The 16,752-nt window shown below is 35.2% G+C and overlaps 2 protein-coding genes across 2 annotated transcripts; one reads left to right on the top strand and one right to left on the bottom strand.

The window, feature by feature from the left end:
* Window positions 1-1,834: 1,834 nt before the first annotated feature.
* LOC120258892 (cyclin-B1-2-like) lies at window positions 1,835-5,127 on the top strand. Its single transcript, XM_039266354.1, has 4 exons — window positions 1,835-2,020; window positions 2,114-2,214; window positions 4,371-4,468; window positions 4,863-5,127. Exons 1-4 carry the CDS (start codon window positions 1,892-1,894, stop codon window positions 4,961-4,963), a joined length of 429 nt encoding a protein of 142 aa, XP_039122288.1. The 5' UTR covers window positions 1,835-1,891; the 3' UTR covers window positions 4,964-5,127.
* Window positions 4,981-8,041, bottom strand: LOC120258891 (molybdenum cofactor sulfurase-like). The gene is made up of 4 exons (XM_039266353.1): window positions 7,746-8,041; window positions 7,001-7,405; window positions 5,987-6,868; window positions 4,981-5,722 (listed from the first exon to the last, which is right to left on the bottom strand). Exons 3-4 carry the CDS (start codon window positions 6,854-6,856, stop codon window positions 5,354-5,356), a joined length of 1,239 nt encoding a protein of 412 aa, XP_039122287.1. The 5' UTR covers window positions 6,857-6,868; window positions 7,001-7,405; window positions 7,746-8,041; the 3' UTR covers window positions 4,981-5,353.
* Between the last annotated feature and the right edge of the window lie 8,711 nt (window positions 8,042-16,752).

Raw genomic sequence — 16,752 nt, 5'->3', positions numbered from 1 at the left:
CACACTGGCACGCAACTCATCCCAAAAGGCCTGTTTTAGCGATCGAGCATTAGGCCCATAGACCGTAGTGCATCTCCAAGTCCGATTCTCTTTTTTAGACAGAAACTCCACAGTCACACTGAAGGAGCCCCTCAAAACTACCGTACCCGTAAGAATCGCACCATGCCAACCCAGGATATACATCTCACTTTTCACTATGTAACTATTTATAAGCACAGTAATACTATTTATAATATAATGTAGAATCGGTGGGTTTAGATTTATTTAGTTATTATGTACAAATTGATTGAATGGTGAAGATCAAATTACTGTGCATAATACTTTTCATTGTATAATTATTTATAAACACAATAATACTATTTATGATATACTGTAGAACCGTTGGATCAAAATCTAACGATGGATAATAACATTTGTAAATTTAAAATCTACGAATGTTGGTAGAGGAACACCAGAACTCAAACTATAAAAATCAAAACCACAGACAAACGTAATTTTTCAGGAAGCTCTGGTCCAGGATGTATCCCAAAAGATATCTACACAACTTAAATTAATAGTGTGATATTTATGCTAGTCGCTCCTTGTAGAGAAGGTCATCATGTAGTTAATTTTTTTTTTTGTTATGAATAAGCGGATGGATGGGAGATTTCTACAAATAGTGTCTCATTGCATTTCTGTGTGTGTATATATATTTGTTTTATTATTGGTTTTATGTAATAACATGGTTTATCAAAAAATTTTTTACCAAGACATTCATAACCTAGCGGTATTGGCTATATTATGAAATGCGCATACAATACATTCAGGGCCCACCTGGCCCTAGGCATAGGTGACGACCAAGACCTATGCATAGGCCTCATATATTTATTTATTTTTAATTATATTTAAAATTTTTATTTATTATTTTATCCACATAATTATAATTTTTAAAATTTTAATTGTTTTCTAAACTATAAAACTTAATTTATGATATATCAATATCTAATAAATTTGGTGTTATAATAAGGCCTCTGAATTTTCTTAGGTGTCACTATACATTTTTTAAATTATATTTAAGATTTCATTTCCTATTATCCTATCACATAACTATAGTCTTGAAAATTTTGTATTTAGTAAACTAAAAAATTTAATTGATGATATATCAATATGCAATATATTTGGTGTTATAATAGAGCCTCATAATTTTCTAGAGCCCCACCATTCATGTTTTTTTTAAAAAAAAATTTTTTTAAAATTTTTATTTATTGCTATATTATACACATAATAATTATTATGATCGTGAAAATTTTATTTTATTTATAAATTATAATACTTAATTTATTATAATATCAATAGGCTAAAAATTTAGTTTTATAATAGGCCCCACAATTATTTAGGTCCCAAAATTCATTTTTTTTTAAAAAAAATTTTCATTTACTATTATATATTATTCTATTTGCATAATATTATTTTATCAGTGGGGGGTTTTTAGTTATTGCAAGTAATTAAACTAAAGATTAAAAAAAAAGTCAAATCTCTAGATGTTTGGATAAATATTTTATTTTATCATTATTATTAATAATAATTTATATTTTTTATTTTTATTATGTAGTTTATTATTTAATAAAAATAATTAAAAAAATTATCATACCTAGGCCTTATTTTCACTTAGACCACCCTGAATCTCACCGGATGTAGTGGTAGTAATAAAAAGAATTATATAATTAAAAAAATTTCAAGTATATAATAGTAACTATAAAACTCCCTCAAAAGAAAACTTGGCCGACATGAGTATGCACTGATATTGGGCCGATTGTTGAGGCCCATTAGAAACTTTCGTGTTTTCCAAGCCTCCACTTCGCCATGGGAGCAGTAGAAAAGAAGAGCTCGGGAAGCAGAGCGAAGAGAATTCATGGCGATCTCTTCCTCTAAATCGATCGACCAGGCCCTAGCGAGCAACCATGATACCCTCCGGCTCGGTCTCGATGGCGTCAAGGGTGGCATCGTCGGCGCCCATCCTCTCGAATCCCTTCGTGAATCCGTAATCTCTCTTTGTTCTCATCTTTTGGTGTTCTAGTTTGATCTTGCTATCCGTGGTTTGGTTTTACTTTGCTTGTTGTTTGGAGCTGCTCAGGAGAGGAGATTTTGGGAGGAGAAGAAGCGGATGGGGTGCGATCTCTGCTATGGTTCGGCTTTCAATCTCAGAAAGGATCTCGACCGGCAAATCTTTGCCAGGTATTTATCCCCAAATTTTAATTTTTATGAATAATATATTAGAAAAGTTAGGGTTTTTTTTAGATTGTACAGGTTAATGTTTGATCTCATTCAGTTTGTTTATGAGAATTTTGTGAATGGAACTGGTGTTTTGACGTACTAGAGATATATGGAATGGTTATTCTGATGCTTTAGCTTAGGAGCTTAAGGAGATGGAGCAGTAGGTTTTTTAATGCTTCTGGTTTAAAGTTTAAACTTTTGTGATGATTACTTGCTTTTGTAATGTCTAATTGAACTTTCCCTTTAGAGGAAATTGTTTAACGGAGGTTTTGTCCAACTTGGCTTGTTATCATGGTACTGGTTATATTGATTTAGGGTTTAAGGTTGATGATCCCTTTTCGAGAAGTTTGCGTGATGAAGGCTGTCATCTAGCTAGGTTTGATGTTATGAAACTAGGTTTATGGAATACCTTTAGCATGGCGAGCAGCTTTCACTAATTTCCATAGTTGTCAGGCGCGCCTCGGGCTCCTCAGGCTCAAGGCTCAACAGATTGCGCCTTTATAGGTGTCAGGCGGGCACTGTTATAAAGGCACGCGCCTTTGAGCCTAGGCACAAGGCTCAAGGTGTGGGCTTAGGCGCGCCTTCGTAACATCAACAAATTTATTTGGTTATTTTTAAAATATTTAGTTTAACTTTTAATCTTATCCACACATCTTTGATGATTAAAAATAAAAGAGGCCAACATACAATCAGAGCCGTTTAAAATTAGGGTGATTAACACACAACCAACCAAGTAGAATCAAGACCTCATCTCTCCTCTTCGGGCCAATCCACTATTTAGATGAAGAGTTTAGATGAAGAGAATGATAAATTTGAAGAGGAAATTGATGATGTTGGATGATGATGGATTTGATGATTCTGATGATAGTCACTAAAATCTAGATTTTATTATACAAGTTAGGATTTGGACTATATACATGAATTATATCATATTATTGCATTTTGTATTATACATTTGAAGATTATTTTTCATGTTATTATGTAATTTTTTTTTTCTAATGTCTGTTCGTCTTCTATGATATTAATCTTTAGAACATTTTAAAACTTTAATACAAATTAATCCTTAGTACAAATATTTCTAATTTTTCAATTTTCTTTAGTGGAAACTAGTGCGCCTAGTGTTAATCGGGCGCGCGCCTGCACCTTGCGCCTTGCGCCTAGGCCCCTAGGACCCCCTTGCGCCTGTGACAACCTTGCTAATTTCTATACCTCTCTCCTTTGGAAAAATTAAAACAAAATTTTCAACTGTAGTTTACCTTTAGAAAGATTTTTTTTGGATGGAGTTATTGCCCATCAAGGATTGATGCAAATGGAACTAGATGTATGGAAACTCTTTGGTATGTCAAGCATCATATTTTTTTAGTTTCTCTGGAAATGCTTTGTTAGACAATCAGTAGTGCTTAACAACTCTTAGTTGCCACACTTGCTTTGGTTAATTTAATTAGAACTGTTGGATATCTAATTGTGCAAGGTGAAGACAATATGATAGTGTATAATTGGGCGATAAATTGCTAGAACGGGATCCTGGTAGACTATTTGGTTAAGGAAATGCTGGTTCAGTTATGAGAATATTTGGTGTAGATTGAATGACAAACTCCTTGTGGGGTTGTCCTTTGCTGTGGTTCAGCATAATATTGCCAGTGGGAGCTATATTTATATTTATACATAGCAGAAGTCTTATTACTTCAAATTGTCACCCATAAAGAGGGAGAAGGAAAATATCATGTGGTTGGCTTTGAAACACAACCGAGATTATAGACATCTCAAGGGCATCTCCATATAATGTCTCTTGTAATGCACATACATGACTACCTATTATATTTACAGATATATACCCTTAATTAAAAACAAAATGTTGATATTATGTCTTCATGCAGTTACTCCAAATGCTATTGATTTTTGGCCTATCATAGCTTATAAAGTTAATTCATATGACCTTGTAAATGCTACTGAACCTTCACAGGTTACATTAATGGGTAAGCAATTTTGTCTTGATCAAGTGAGTTTGGTGGCACCAGGTTGCTTGCATTGGTTATGAACTAGACAGTATATCGTGCCTTTCCTTCTATATAAGCTAAACATCTATTTAATGGGATAATTAATTATCTTTGTTGCAGATTTAAGAGGCCTCCTGGAGCTATTCCATCCTCCATGCTAGGTCTGGAGGCACTCACTGGCAGCTTGGATGATTTTGGTTTTGAAGACTACCTTAATGGCAAGTACCTTTTCCTCTTCTGAGTTGTTGCACTTCACTTTATATGGTCCATTAAATAATTTGTCTCTTATATGAGCATGAGGTTCAACATTTGTGGCCAGTAAATTTTTTCATCAGATAGAGCTACCTTTTGAACTTTTCATTTGTAGTAGGAGGTTGCACTCTAGAAGTTTTGATGCTAAGTTTTAATTTGCTTTACCTTTTTAAAGCTTGCTTGGGTGCTTGCTTTTCATTAATTCTGTATTTGAACGCAAGGAGACCAGCCCTCCCTAGAGATTGAGTGTCTTAAACTCCAAGCTTGCCTATTTCACGGATGGGTTGACTAGGATTACTCAAAGAAACTGTTCTTTGTTTGCTAGTTCTGGCTAACCTCCCTTTCTTATCGTCTTTGCAGTGCCCCAAGACTCGGAGGTTTTCCGACCAGCGGACATGCATCATGGAATGGAGGTACACCTTGGTCTATCCAAGGGACCTGTTTGCCCCAACATCAACTAGCTTCACACAGGCTTATATTTTACTTAATTCTCTACACTACTTTGTAGTTCCTGGACCCTCAGAATCATCCAGTGTTCTTTAATTTGTGCTCATGTTCCAAACATTTGTTCGTTGTCTGTTATTTTGAATATAAATGCAAAATTTCACGGTTTATGTGATGAACATATTATGGCTTTAGTTACCACATGCATAGAGAGATTGGCAAAGTTCTGATATTCTCTAACAAAATTGATCAATCTGCCAAGATTTAAAGATCGTTTACATATCACTTAAATCTATAGATAAAAAATGAAGCAATATATACACCATACCATATTTCACCTGATAAGGAGGATTCTGGGAACATTACCAATTCCTTCATGTACCGTTAGGCTAGTGCATTCAAGGTAATCAACATCCCTTCTCAAGCTCTTCAACATACCCAGCAGCCTCATTGGACATGTAATCTTCATCTCTAAATCGCCATAAGAACTGCACTAGCCTGTACACATCCTCAAATGATGAAACAGGGCCGAGGGAAAGGCAAAGAACTTCTATATGGCAGCCAGTTGCTCTGAGACTATCACTCTCCCATTGCTTGTCTTGTTTCTGCTGAGAGTCCAACAAACTCGGCTCGCAGAGATTGACAGTACCAAGAAAGATATTGTTATTCTCCGCAAGCTGCTGCACCAATCTTGCCGGAAAGATGCTCCCGGTGGGGTCTAAGACATTGAATGCCAGTATAGAGCCTCTGTGCTGCATGTCCGACGAGCCATATAACTGTGCAGGCATAAGAGGTTAACACAAATTAATTCATGTATAATGCATTAAAACCCACAAATTAAACTTATCAGCAGAAGTTTCTTTGCTTTTACACAAAAAAGCTCTTCAGTTATTCCGTACTGTATTCCAGGGTGTATTCCATTCTTCCATGAATCACTTCTATAAACACTCACAGATTGCAATATATTTGGTTTATTGTTCTAGTTTTGAGTAACCTTATTTTACTGAAGAAAAAGGCAGAGATAAAAGCACAGAGCTAACCTGTAACATCGGCTTATCATCCAATTTATGCTTTAATGACTTGAAAGTCTTGACAAGCCAAGAGATGAGACTCTTAATCCTCTTCTGAACAGCCAAAACACCAATGCTCTGTAGATGTTCAAGACCGAAGTACAGTGATGCAAATGTGTGAATATTCAAACTTCCACCTTCTGTCAAAATATGAACAGCCTTTCCATCTTCAGGCAGTTCAGCAATTCGTAACCGGGCTGATCTTGTCTCCCTACAGATGGAATGAGAACTCCTTCTAACAAGTAGAAAACCAACATTGGAAGGATATCCGAGCATATGATATAGTGAACCAATCACAAACTCAGGTTGATATAATGAAAGATCCACATTGACCATCGGAATACAACTGGAAACATCCAAAAGAACTTTCCATCCACTTTGTTGTGCACTGACAATCCAATTCAGAGAATGGCACATCCCGGATGAGGATTGCACCGGGTAAGCCAGAAGCCCGAATCCGTTACTATTCCATCCTCTTTTTCTTAGCAATTTCTGGAATTCAGTGACATGGATACACAAATCATTCTTCTTCAAAGGTATAGTTCCAATTTTGGCATTGCTTTGCGCTGCTCCTTGAACCATATGCTTAATAAACTTTTGGTGGTCTGGAACAGTGAGTATCAAGCTGCCTTTCGGGAAGTGGTGCATCTCACCGAAATGCCTATAGCATGATGAAATCCCTGAGGTGAAAATTACTAAATATTCATCCTTGTTTGTGTTGAGAAGATCCAGAATGTGTTCACAAGTTTTGTCAAGATGGTTATATTGGACTCTGCTTTGTTTGCCTCTGATGCTAGTTGAGCCTAAGAAGGGATGTGTGTCTTCAAGCAGGAATTGCATGTGCTGTTCAACCTACAAAATGAAAACAAATAATAGAAAGGAATTCCTTGAGCAGTGAATAGATTTCGACAGATGGATTCAGCCATTTATAATGCAACATAAAGAACTAACTTGAAAAATATAGTGAAATTGAAGCATACACACCTGAAACCGTGAAAACAATGGACAAGTTGCATGATCCAAATATGTGAGTCTTTGTGATTCAAGCTTTTGGATATTGATTTCGCCGCACGTTATCCACTGAAAGGTGCAAAGAAATAGCTTTCATAGTCTTCCAAGAACTGTTCTTCAGCTTCATCATAAGGAAGCAATGCAGAACGATCGAAATTTCTCTCGCTGGAAAAGGCTGAAGAAGGTGTTAGGCTTTCTTGGCCTTCACTTGTTGAGTACCTTCTTGGAGAGTCTAGACTAGAAGTTTCATCAGATATGTATGATGTCAAAGGTAAAGTATCAAAACTCGGATATGTCTGTTGAGCATCAGACGCCGGAGAAAGCTGATTTATTTGGTACCAATGAATTAAACCTGTGAAAAGGACCTTGCTTTCCATTCTGCAAAACAAAAAAAGATTAATGAATAATACCAATACATGCATGATGATAATCTCAATGAATTCAATATTCATATGTGAATCTTTTGTAGTTCCATGGTTAACAAAGAAGGAAAGCATACACCTAGCAAGTGCTCAACTTAATGCCACAGTAAAGAAGCAAGCTCAATTCCCCAAAGACACTCTTTTCTTAGCCAGAAATCCAGATAAAAAAACATATCAAACAAGAAATACTTGACCCATGCTCAATATTAACAGCTACAAGCTGAACTCCAACTGTTAAGAAACAGTAATCAAACACAAGCGTTTATACAGACAAACAAGCATCACAGAGATCAAACCTGCGGCGAGGAAGCCTTGCTGGGTCGGAAAGTTGGGAGCTTGGAGAACATTGAGCAGAGGTTGATGGCAAGTAGTATGGATTCATGGAAAGACATGCATGAGGTGTAGACTTTAGATGGGCAGTTGAGAGACGACGCGTAACACGGATTGCGTCTACGTCAGAACAGCTGAGAATTGACGACGGAGTCAACCGGTCATTGAGCTTGCTCCTTTGGACTTTGTCCTTCGTCTTCATCTCTCTCTCTCTCTCTCTCTCTCACTTTCTTCACAACTTCCAAGCTTCTAGAATTCATGGAAAAAATTCGAAACCAGCCATTGGTGAGCTCTCGCCAGAGGTCCACTTTCTTCATTCACTGCGCTTTAGCTAGAAATGTCGTCAATAAAGTCCACAAAAGAAACGTACGCACGTGTGTTCCACGTGATACTAATTCCGTTAATGAAAATGAAGGGGATTATATATATATATATATATATTTGTTCCTCTTTCTATAAAGATTTGTAAGTTTTACTTAATATTTATGGAATTATATATACATTTATTGAATCATATACGAGAAATATTATATATGTGTTTGCAAAATGAGATTTATTATAATAAAGAAGAGGTATAATCATCAAGGATGGTTTCACGTTAGGTTTTCGGTTAAAGTTGTTGACTGGTATTAAATAATATTAAAATATTATTAAAATTGTTAAAATATTATTAAAAAATTTCAAATGAAATAAATAATTATTAAAATGTTATTCAAAATTTAAAAAATATTTAACATTTTTAGTAACACTTTAATAATTTTTTGATTTTTTAGTGACCAATTTTTCTCAAAAATATTTTAATAATATTTTTTTAAAAAAATTATTTTATAATAATAGAGAGGTTAAATTGGGTATTACACCTAAATTGATGATGAGAAGAAGATGCAATATTTCCACATATATGTTATTTGGAGTGTTTGGTATTGTGCCACATCTAGTACTTGTCTAAGCACATAATAATGAGGTTCAATGCCATTTGGGCATGGAACAAGCTTTGTTTTGAGGTGGAATCAACAGCTTTATTGGATAGTGGATCTATGTCTAACGATACTTATCATTACTAATACTAATCAATCAATATCAGTACCAAGTGTGTTCTCCAAATCATAATTAAAAAGATCCTGAGTTTAAGTCCTCCTACCAGCATTTGGGAAAAAAAAAATAAGAAAGTAATTACGCTGATGTAATGAATAAAGTAATAATTTTAGTCGTTTAAAACATTATTTGTATAGCTTGCAAAGATTTGTCAATGAAACTTAAAACATTATGTGATAGAAAGCATTAAAAAAATCAGATTTTTTTTTAATATAAGGATACTTTGGGATTCTTGCAAACGTACATATATATACAACCATAGTTTAACTGGTATAACTTCCATCTTTTATTTTAAAGTGTTAAAAAAAATAATAAAAATATGTTCCATACGGGTCTTAGTCTTATTATAAGAAATCAATGGAGCGTGTGTGCCACGCCCCAACCCCAAAGCTGGGTCCGTTGACAGATCGGCCGCATCCAACGGGGATGGGCCCCACTGGGTGCAAGGTCTCAGGTTTGACCTGGTCAGAGTCAACTCTATCAAGTAGAACAGAAAACAATAAAAAAATGGTACAAAAATACAACACAGACTTACAGATACGAGAATCCAAGGTATAAATACAGGTTATTAAAAATTTACAAGAAAACGACAACCCTAATGGATCCATCCTAGCACTGGCTGATCAACAAGGTCTTAAGCACAATCTAAGAGTCGAGTACCTGAAAAGATAGCAGAAGAGAGACTGAGTAACTCGGTTACTCAGTGAGTGGGACGAAAACACGAGAAACTCAAAATACCAGCAGAATACGGAAAATTTGTTATCTAAACATTTCCAAAACATAATACTTCTCGAACAGAATGGCCAATAGCAAAATAATAGTGGAACGAAAATACGTGAAAAATGCTCGAATCTGGAGATAGTCGAAATGGCTGAAAAATCATCAAAACATACATGTACATCTCACGACTAATAGCAAAATCAATAGACGAGGTTTGGATCATCGATCGTGAAGTCGGAACGAAAAGCGTAACAAAATATCAGCAGTAGTAGCCGGGATCATCGACCGCGATCGGGGAGGGTGAGCGCTACTACAGAAAACATGTGCACATGGCTAGGACTTACTCCTCCTAGCTGGGCGAGCCATGAATAGAAATGTACTAAAACCCCAAAATACTGAATTCAGATGGAGAAAATACCGAGTAATTAATGCAAGAACAAAATAAATAAATAAATAATTATACACCAAAAACACAGAGTTCGAGTTCAGAAATTGTAAATTCAGAAGTTCACATAAACGCAGAAATACTAATAAATTCCAAGTTTTCAATCCGGGGGCAAATAACTAAATAAACAGAATAAGTTATATAAAAATAAGCAAAATGATATAATAAATCACTTACACAAAACATCATAGTCAAAATACAGAGTATTCATGAATTTCCCAGATACTCACACGAACAGAAATATAGAACTTCAGAATCCAACATTAGGGAAAATAACTGAAGAAACAGAAATTTATTAACAAAATTTACCAAATGGATAAATCATAAAATAAAAACCAATCACCCTGGGAATTACACTCTTAAGGTCTCGGCATAATATCACTTCTAACCTGTTACATTTCACAACACATAACTCCAAGATCATACTAACAATTGCGAAAGATATTTTGTCGAACGAAACTCAGGACCATACTGAACATTTTCCTTGACAAATCCTTCCCAAAGTTTTGTCCCCAGAAGTGAGAAAAATCAAGCTAAACCTTAAGATTCCCTATAGATACATCATCTTGCACAAGTCTTTTAATAAACCCTAACTTCCAATCTACAATCCAATCCACACCCATGGTTTTCCCCATCATTTTGATTTTAACAACAATGTATCTTATCATAATTGTTCATCGAAAACAAGTTATCATTTCAAAGACATAAACCTAGTTTTCCCCCTCCCTTAAAAACTAACCTTGAAACATCGAGCAACATCAAACCCTTAATAAGCTATATTAATCAACTATCCCAATTTTGATTAAACATTAGGCCAAGATCACCTCTAATATTCAAGATGTAATAACACCCTAAGCAACTCACCCACTTTTCATTTCTTTACCGGCCATAATTGCCATGTCACCTCACCCTTAAAAAATGTCTTCAATCCCAACTTCATACCACTCCATTCCTCTAGATTCAAAAGCAACTCAAATTATTATTTTCATTCTTGAACATTCATGCTTTAATTCTTATCACATAAGTTCTCATCAATAACTTACATTTTAATTATGAGCATACAACTCCCCCCCTTTCTCTAACCCCTTCACATCATCCCGACATATCATAAAAGCATTTCCAATCTCTTCCATTTCCAAGCAAAAGAATTTCATAAACATAACTCCCTCATATAATAAAATTTCACTTGCCAACATGCATAGACTTATAATCTATATCCATAAATAAACAAACACACGCTCTTCACAAATCTAAGAGTAATTTACATTTCCAAAGTAGATGTAAAGAAAATAATGTCTTATTTCACCAATGCACCAATCTATAATAACAATTTCACACACACCTCTTATAAGTATAAATACCCATGTCATTAACATTAATATACAAAGTCTCACACATAGTACCATCTCCAACAATCCATAAACTCATACCATCAATATCTAATAATCAATTGGTCATGGTTTGCATATTGTCCTTGCAAGCATTATATCAAACACCTTGTTGCATCACCCAAATTCCACTCAATGAATTTCACACAAGTCAAGAACATGACCAATTTATATACCTTATCAACAATATACAACAATTATCAAGTGGGCTATGCAAAACACAATGAGTTGGCAATTAGAATAATAATGAGTCAATATATACAAGCCTTGAACTTCAATAGAACCATCAAATAAATTCTTGAAAATCTCTCATTCAAACATATTGTGATAATCCATCACAAGCTAACCAAAATTTCAATATAATAGATCACATCAAAACAACACCACATTAAGCAAATATATGATGAAAAAGTCGAAATAGATAAAAAGAAAATTCGGATAGCCCACTCACCTTGCCATCTTCTCTTCTCATCCTCTCTACTTCTATTAATCTAATGAAAACAAGAGAGGAAACAAGAAGAACACAAGGCCTAAGTTACTCTAGGGTTATAACAGTGTGACATTTGAAGACCCAACAACCTTAGTCTTGTTATTTCTTTATTTTGACTTTATTTAAAAATAAATTGCATATATATATATTAATTTTCAAGAAATATAAGTAATTTTTATATATTTAAAATATTAAAATATAAGAATTTTTTAAGAATAAATTATATTAGAGGGACTTAAAACAAATTAATAGATATACCTTTTATTTTTAATTAACCATACCTAAGTACTGAAATTAAAAAGAGCAAATTCCATTATTGATTATAAATGATGTAAATTTTGATAAGGAGAGCTTAACAAAGAAGAAAAATGTTAGGAAAAACATTCATACATTCATTCAAGTTTAGATATGCATATATATCACAGTAACACAAGATGATAGGGTCAACACTAAAACCCAAGACATCACACTTTTTCAAAAAGCAGATTCCACAAAACAGTAAGCTTTAGTCCACTACAGCTAATTCATCTTTTTGTTAGAGAAATTTCAGACTCTAACACTCCTCCTTGAAATTTCTCATTGAGATTCCCATCATTGATCTCGCTTTTACAAACTTATCCTTTTTCCAAAGCTTTGGTCATAATGTCCGTAAGTTGTTCATTAGTGCTGCAATACTTTTAGCTCAATTTCTTCAAGTCTTTCGACTTCTCTAATAGCATGAAACTTGACTTTTATATGCTTTGTTCTTCCATGATTAACGGGTTCTTGGACATTGCAATGGCCGATTTGTTATCCACCCAAATTGTTGTAGCTTGATTCTGAACTTGTCCCAAATCGGATAAGATTTTTTTCTAAGCCAAATTGCTTGATTTGTTGCTCCACTGCTGAAATATATTCTCGCTCACGAGGATTGAGCTACAACTTCTTGTTTCTTTTGAATTCCAAAGAAAAACACCAACGCCAAAAGAAAAAAACATAGCCCCGATGTACTCTTTGAATCATCAACACTGCCTGCCCAATCACTGTTCGCAAAACCAAAAAGATCATGATTTTCCCTTTTTGAGAAAAGAACACCATAATCGAGTAGAGCCTCTAATATATCTCAATACTCTCTTTGTCGCACAAAGATGAGCCTTCTTTGCGGGAGAATGCATAAATCTAGAAAGCAAGCTAGTAGCATACATAATGTCAGGTCTTGTTGTAGACAAATATAAGAGACTTCCAATAATGCTTCTATAATTTGAAGCATCAACCTTGCTTTCCCCATCATCAATGGAAAATTTTGCATTAACTGTCAAAGGAGTAGCAACCGATTTTTGCTTTCTCCATATGAAATTTTTAGCACTTGCCAAGCATACTTCGCTGACGTGATAAAAAAATACCATCCCAGAATTGATGAATCTCCATCCCAAGGAAATACCTCATTTCACCAAGGTCTGACATTTCAAACTCCTTTTCCATAACTTGTTTGAAATCCAAAAATCATGGCTCAATTTCCACCAAGAATTAGCAAAATCATCAACATATAAGGAGAGTACAAGCTGAATTTTATGACCTTCAGTTTTTTTAACATAAAGAGTGGCCTCATTTTTTTGCTCCTTTGAAACCCATTCTCGCAAATAAGTATCAATTTTGTCTGTACCAAGCTCTTGGAGCTTGTTTACGACATAAAGAGCTTTGATAAAGCTTATATACCTTGCTTCACTACCAACAACTTCAAAACCTTCAGTCGCTCAACAAAAATTTCTTCATTTAGCATGCCATTGAGAAAAGCGATTTAACATCAAGATGAAAAATTTTTCCATCCAAACTTAGTCGCAGAGCAACCAACATTCCGATTGTATCATGCCTTGCCACGAGAGCAAAAAGTGTCTCAGATAATCTATGCCTTGTTGTTGTGAATAACCCTTAGCCACAAGTCTTGCTTTCGACTTTTGTTTATAAAAACCATCCGGATTCATTTTGGTTCTATAAACCCACTTGACACCAATGACTTTCTCGATTTTGAGGTCTATCAACAAGTTTCCAAGTTGAATTTTTGTTAATCATATGCATCTCCTCCTCCATTGCTGCCCTCCAACCATCATCAACGCTTGCATCTGCATAGTTTGTTGGTTCAAGCTTTACAAAATTGCATCATCATAAATTTCGCAAGTGTTCTTTTTGCCTCTTATAGGAGTTTCATCATCATCACTTGAACCACCATCATCTTGTTCTTGAGGTAAAGTAATATTATCAACCCTCGATTGGAAGAAATTCAGCTTCACCTTTTTTCCAATTCCATTTTGCAGCTTCATCAACCTTCACATCTCTGCTTACTTGAACCTTGTTAGTCTTCAAATTCAGAACTCTATAGCCTTTCGTGATGCTACTGTAGCCAAGAAATATACCAACAATAGCTTTTGCATCCAATTTATCCCTTTGCACATCAGGAACATGAGCATAGCAAACACTCCCAAAAATTTTCAAGTGATCAACAGAAGGCTTGAAACCATGCCATAATTCATGAGGAATACTGCCTTTTAAAGATTTTGTTGGCAAAAGATTTAATAGATATACTGAGGTATTGACAGCCTCAGCCCAAAACTTTTTTGGCAAGGATTTTTCATACAAAAGGCACCTAGACATCTCCATGATAGTTCTATTTTTCCTCTCACTCACTCCATTTTGTTGAGGAGTGTAAGGAACAGTCAGTTGATGTTGAATGCCATGCTTGTCACAGAACATTTTGAATTTAGAAGAGATATATTCACCTCCATTATCGGTTCTGAGCATCTTGATGCTATGACCAGTTTGCTTTTCCACAAGAGCTTTAAAACATGTAAATTGGCTCAAAACTTCAGATTTTTGTTTGAGAAAATAAACCCAACACATTCTTGAGTAATCATCTATAAAAATCAAGAAATATTTGCTGCCATTTAAGGATTCAACACTCATTGGTCCACACACATCAGAGTGGATGAGCTGCAGTTTTTCTGTGGCCCTCCAATTACTGTCTCCAAATGGCAACCTTGTATTCTTGCCCATTTGACATATTTCACACACATGAACAACATCATTTATAGCAGGCAAATCAGCAACAAGGTTCTTTTCATGCATTTGCTTTAAAGTGGAGTAGCTAGAATGGCCAAATCTTTTATGCCACAAGCATGAATCATCAACTGAACTAGCATATGCATGCACAGAGGTCTGTTTCCAATCTATTGGAAAACTCTTGTTTTTCATGGCAACAGTCATTAAATGCTGACCAGTTGGATCATGAATAATGCAGGACATTTTGTTAAAATGCAAGGAAAAACCTTTCTCTAGCATTTGACCCACACTTAGAAGATTTTGACTTATCTCAGGTACATAAAGCACATCATAAATGAGCTTGATACCTGATGGTGTGCTAATGGCTGCTGTACCTTTTCCCTTCACATTGAGGTACTCTCCATTGCCCACTTTCACTTTTGAGGTAAAGGTTGTGTCTAAATGCTTGAAAACTTCAACATCAAATGTCATATGGCTTGTGCAGCCACTATCAACAAGCCAAAAGTTGTTGGTGTTACCAGATGCTTGACAAGTTACAACAAACAACTTCTCTTCTGCTTCAGATTCATTTTCTGCCAGCTGAGCTTGTTGTCTTTGCTGATTTCCTTTGCTTTTACAAACTTTTTCAACATGTCCAAGCTGATTACAGGCTCTACATTTCACATTTGGCCTCCACCAACAATAATTTTCAGAGTGATTTTCTTTTTTACAATGAGGACATGGAGGGAACTTGCCCTTTTGTCCACTTTTGCTTCCTTGTCCCTCATTCTTCTCCTTGTCTTTCTTCTCACCAAGGTACTTCTTCTCACCAAAGTGCTTCTTCTCACTGAAGTGCTTCTTCTCACCACCTGAGGAACCTTCCCTTTGCTTTGCAAGAAAAGCCCCTTCATTACTAGTTTCTTGTCTCATTAATCTTCTCTGCTCTTGAGCTTGAAAAGCATGAACAAGCTCAGCCAAAGAAATCTTGGTTAAATCTTTTGAGTCTTCAAGTGAAGAAATTTTTAGACTCAAATCTCTCCTGCAAGCTCCACTAAAACTTTTTCTACCACCCTTTTCATCGGTCAAGTCTTCACCAAGAAGTCTGATTTTGTTAACAACTTCCATCAACCTGTCTGCAAACTCCTTTATGGATTCATTGTCTTTCATATTCAACATTTGAAATTGCCTCTTTAAATTTAGAATCTGCATTTTCTTGGTTCTATCACTACCCGCATACATCTCCTTGAGCTTGTCCCAAGCTTCTTTTGGTGTTTCACAATCCATGATTCTTAAAAAAATTGTTTCTGAAACAGCACCATGAATGACAGACAAAGCTCTTGGAGCTTTAGTCTTTTCTTCTTCATGAGCCCGGATCTGATTGAGTGTTGGGTTGTCTCCAAGAGGTGGTACTTCCTTCTCAGCTTCAACCCACTGCCATAGACCAAGACCTCTCAAATAAGCCTTCATTTTAACAGCCCAGACTTGATAATTTTCACCACTTAAAGCTGGAGGTGAAAGGTTTAGTATGCTGTTGGAAGCCATAGGGATTTAAGGTATGATTTTTTTGAGGTATTTGTAGAGGAAGCCCTTGCTGATTTTTTGTTTTTAATCACAGTCCCATAAGATCTATGAGAGCTCTGATGCCATGATGTAAATTTTTGATAAGGAGAGCTTAACAAAGAAGAAAAATGTTAGGAAAAACATTCATACATTCATTCAAGTTCAGATATGCATATATATCACAGAACACAAGATGATAGGTCAACACTAAACCCAAGACATCACACTTTTTCAAAAAGCAGATTCCACAAAACAGTAAGCTT

The sequence above is a fragment of the Dioscorea cayenensis genome, chromosome 4 (assembly GCF_009730915.1).
Source record: "Dioscorea cayenensis subsp. rotundata cultivar TDr96_F1 chromosome 4, TDr96_F1_v2_PseudoChromosome.rev07_lg8_w22 25.fasta, whole genome shotgun sequence".
In the NCBI taxonomy this organism is placed as follows: Eukaryota; Viridiplantae; Streptophyta; class Magnoliopsida; order Dioscoreales; family Dioscoreaceae; genus Dioscorea; species Dioscorea cayenensis.
Note: the sequence above shows the minus strand (reverse complement) of the source record. Positions and strands in the feature narration are given on the sequence as shown.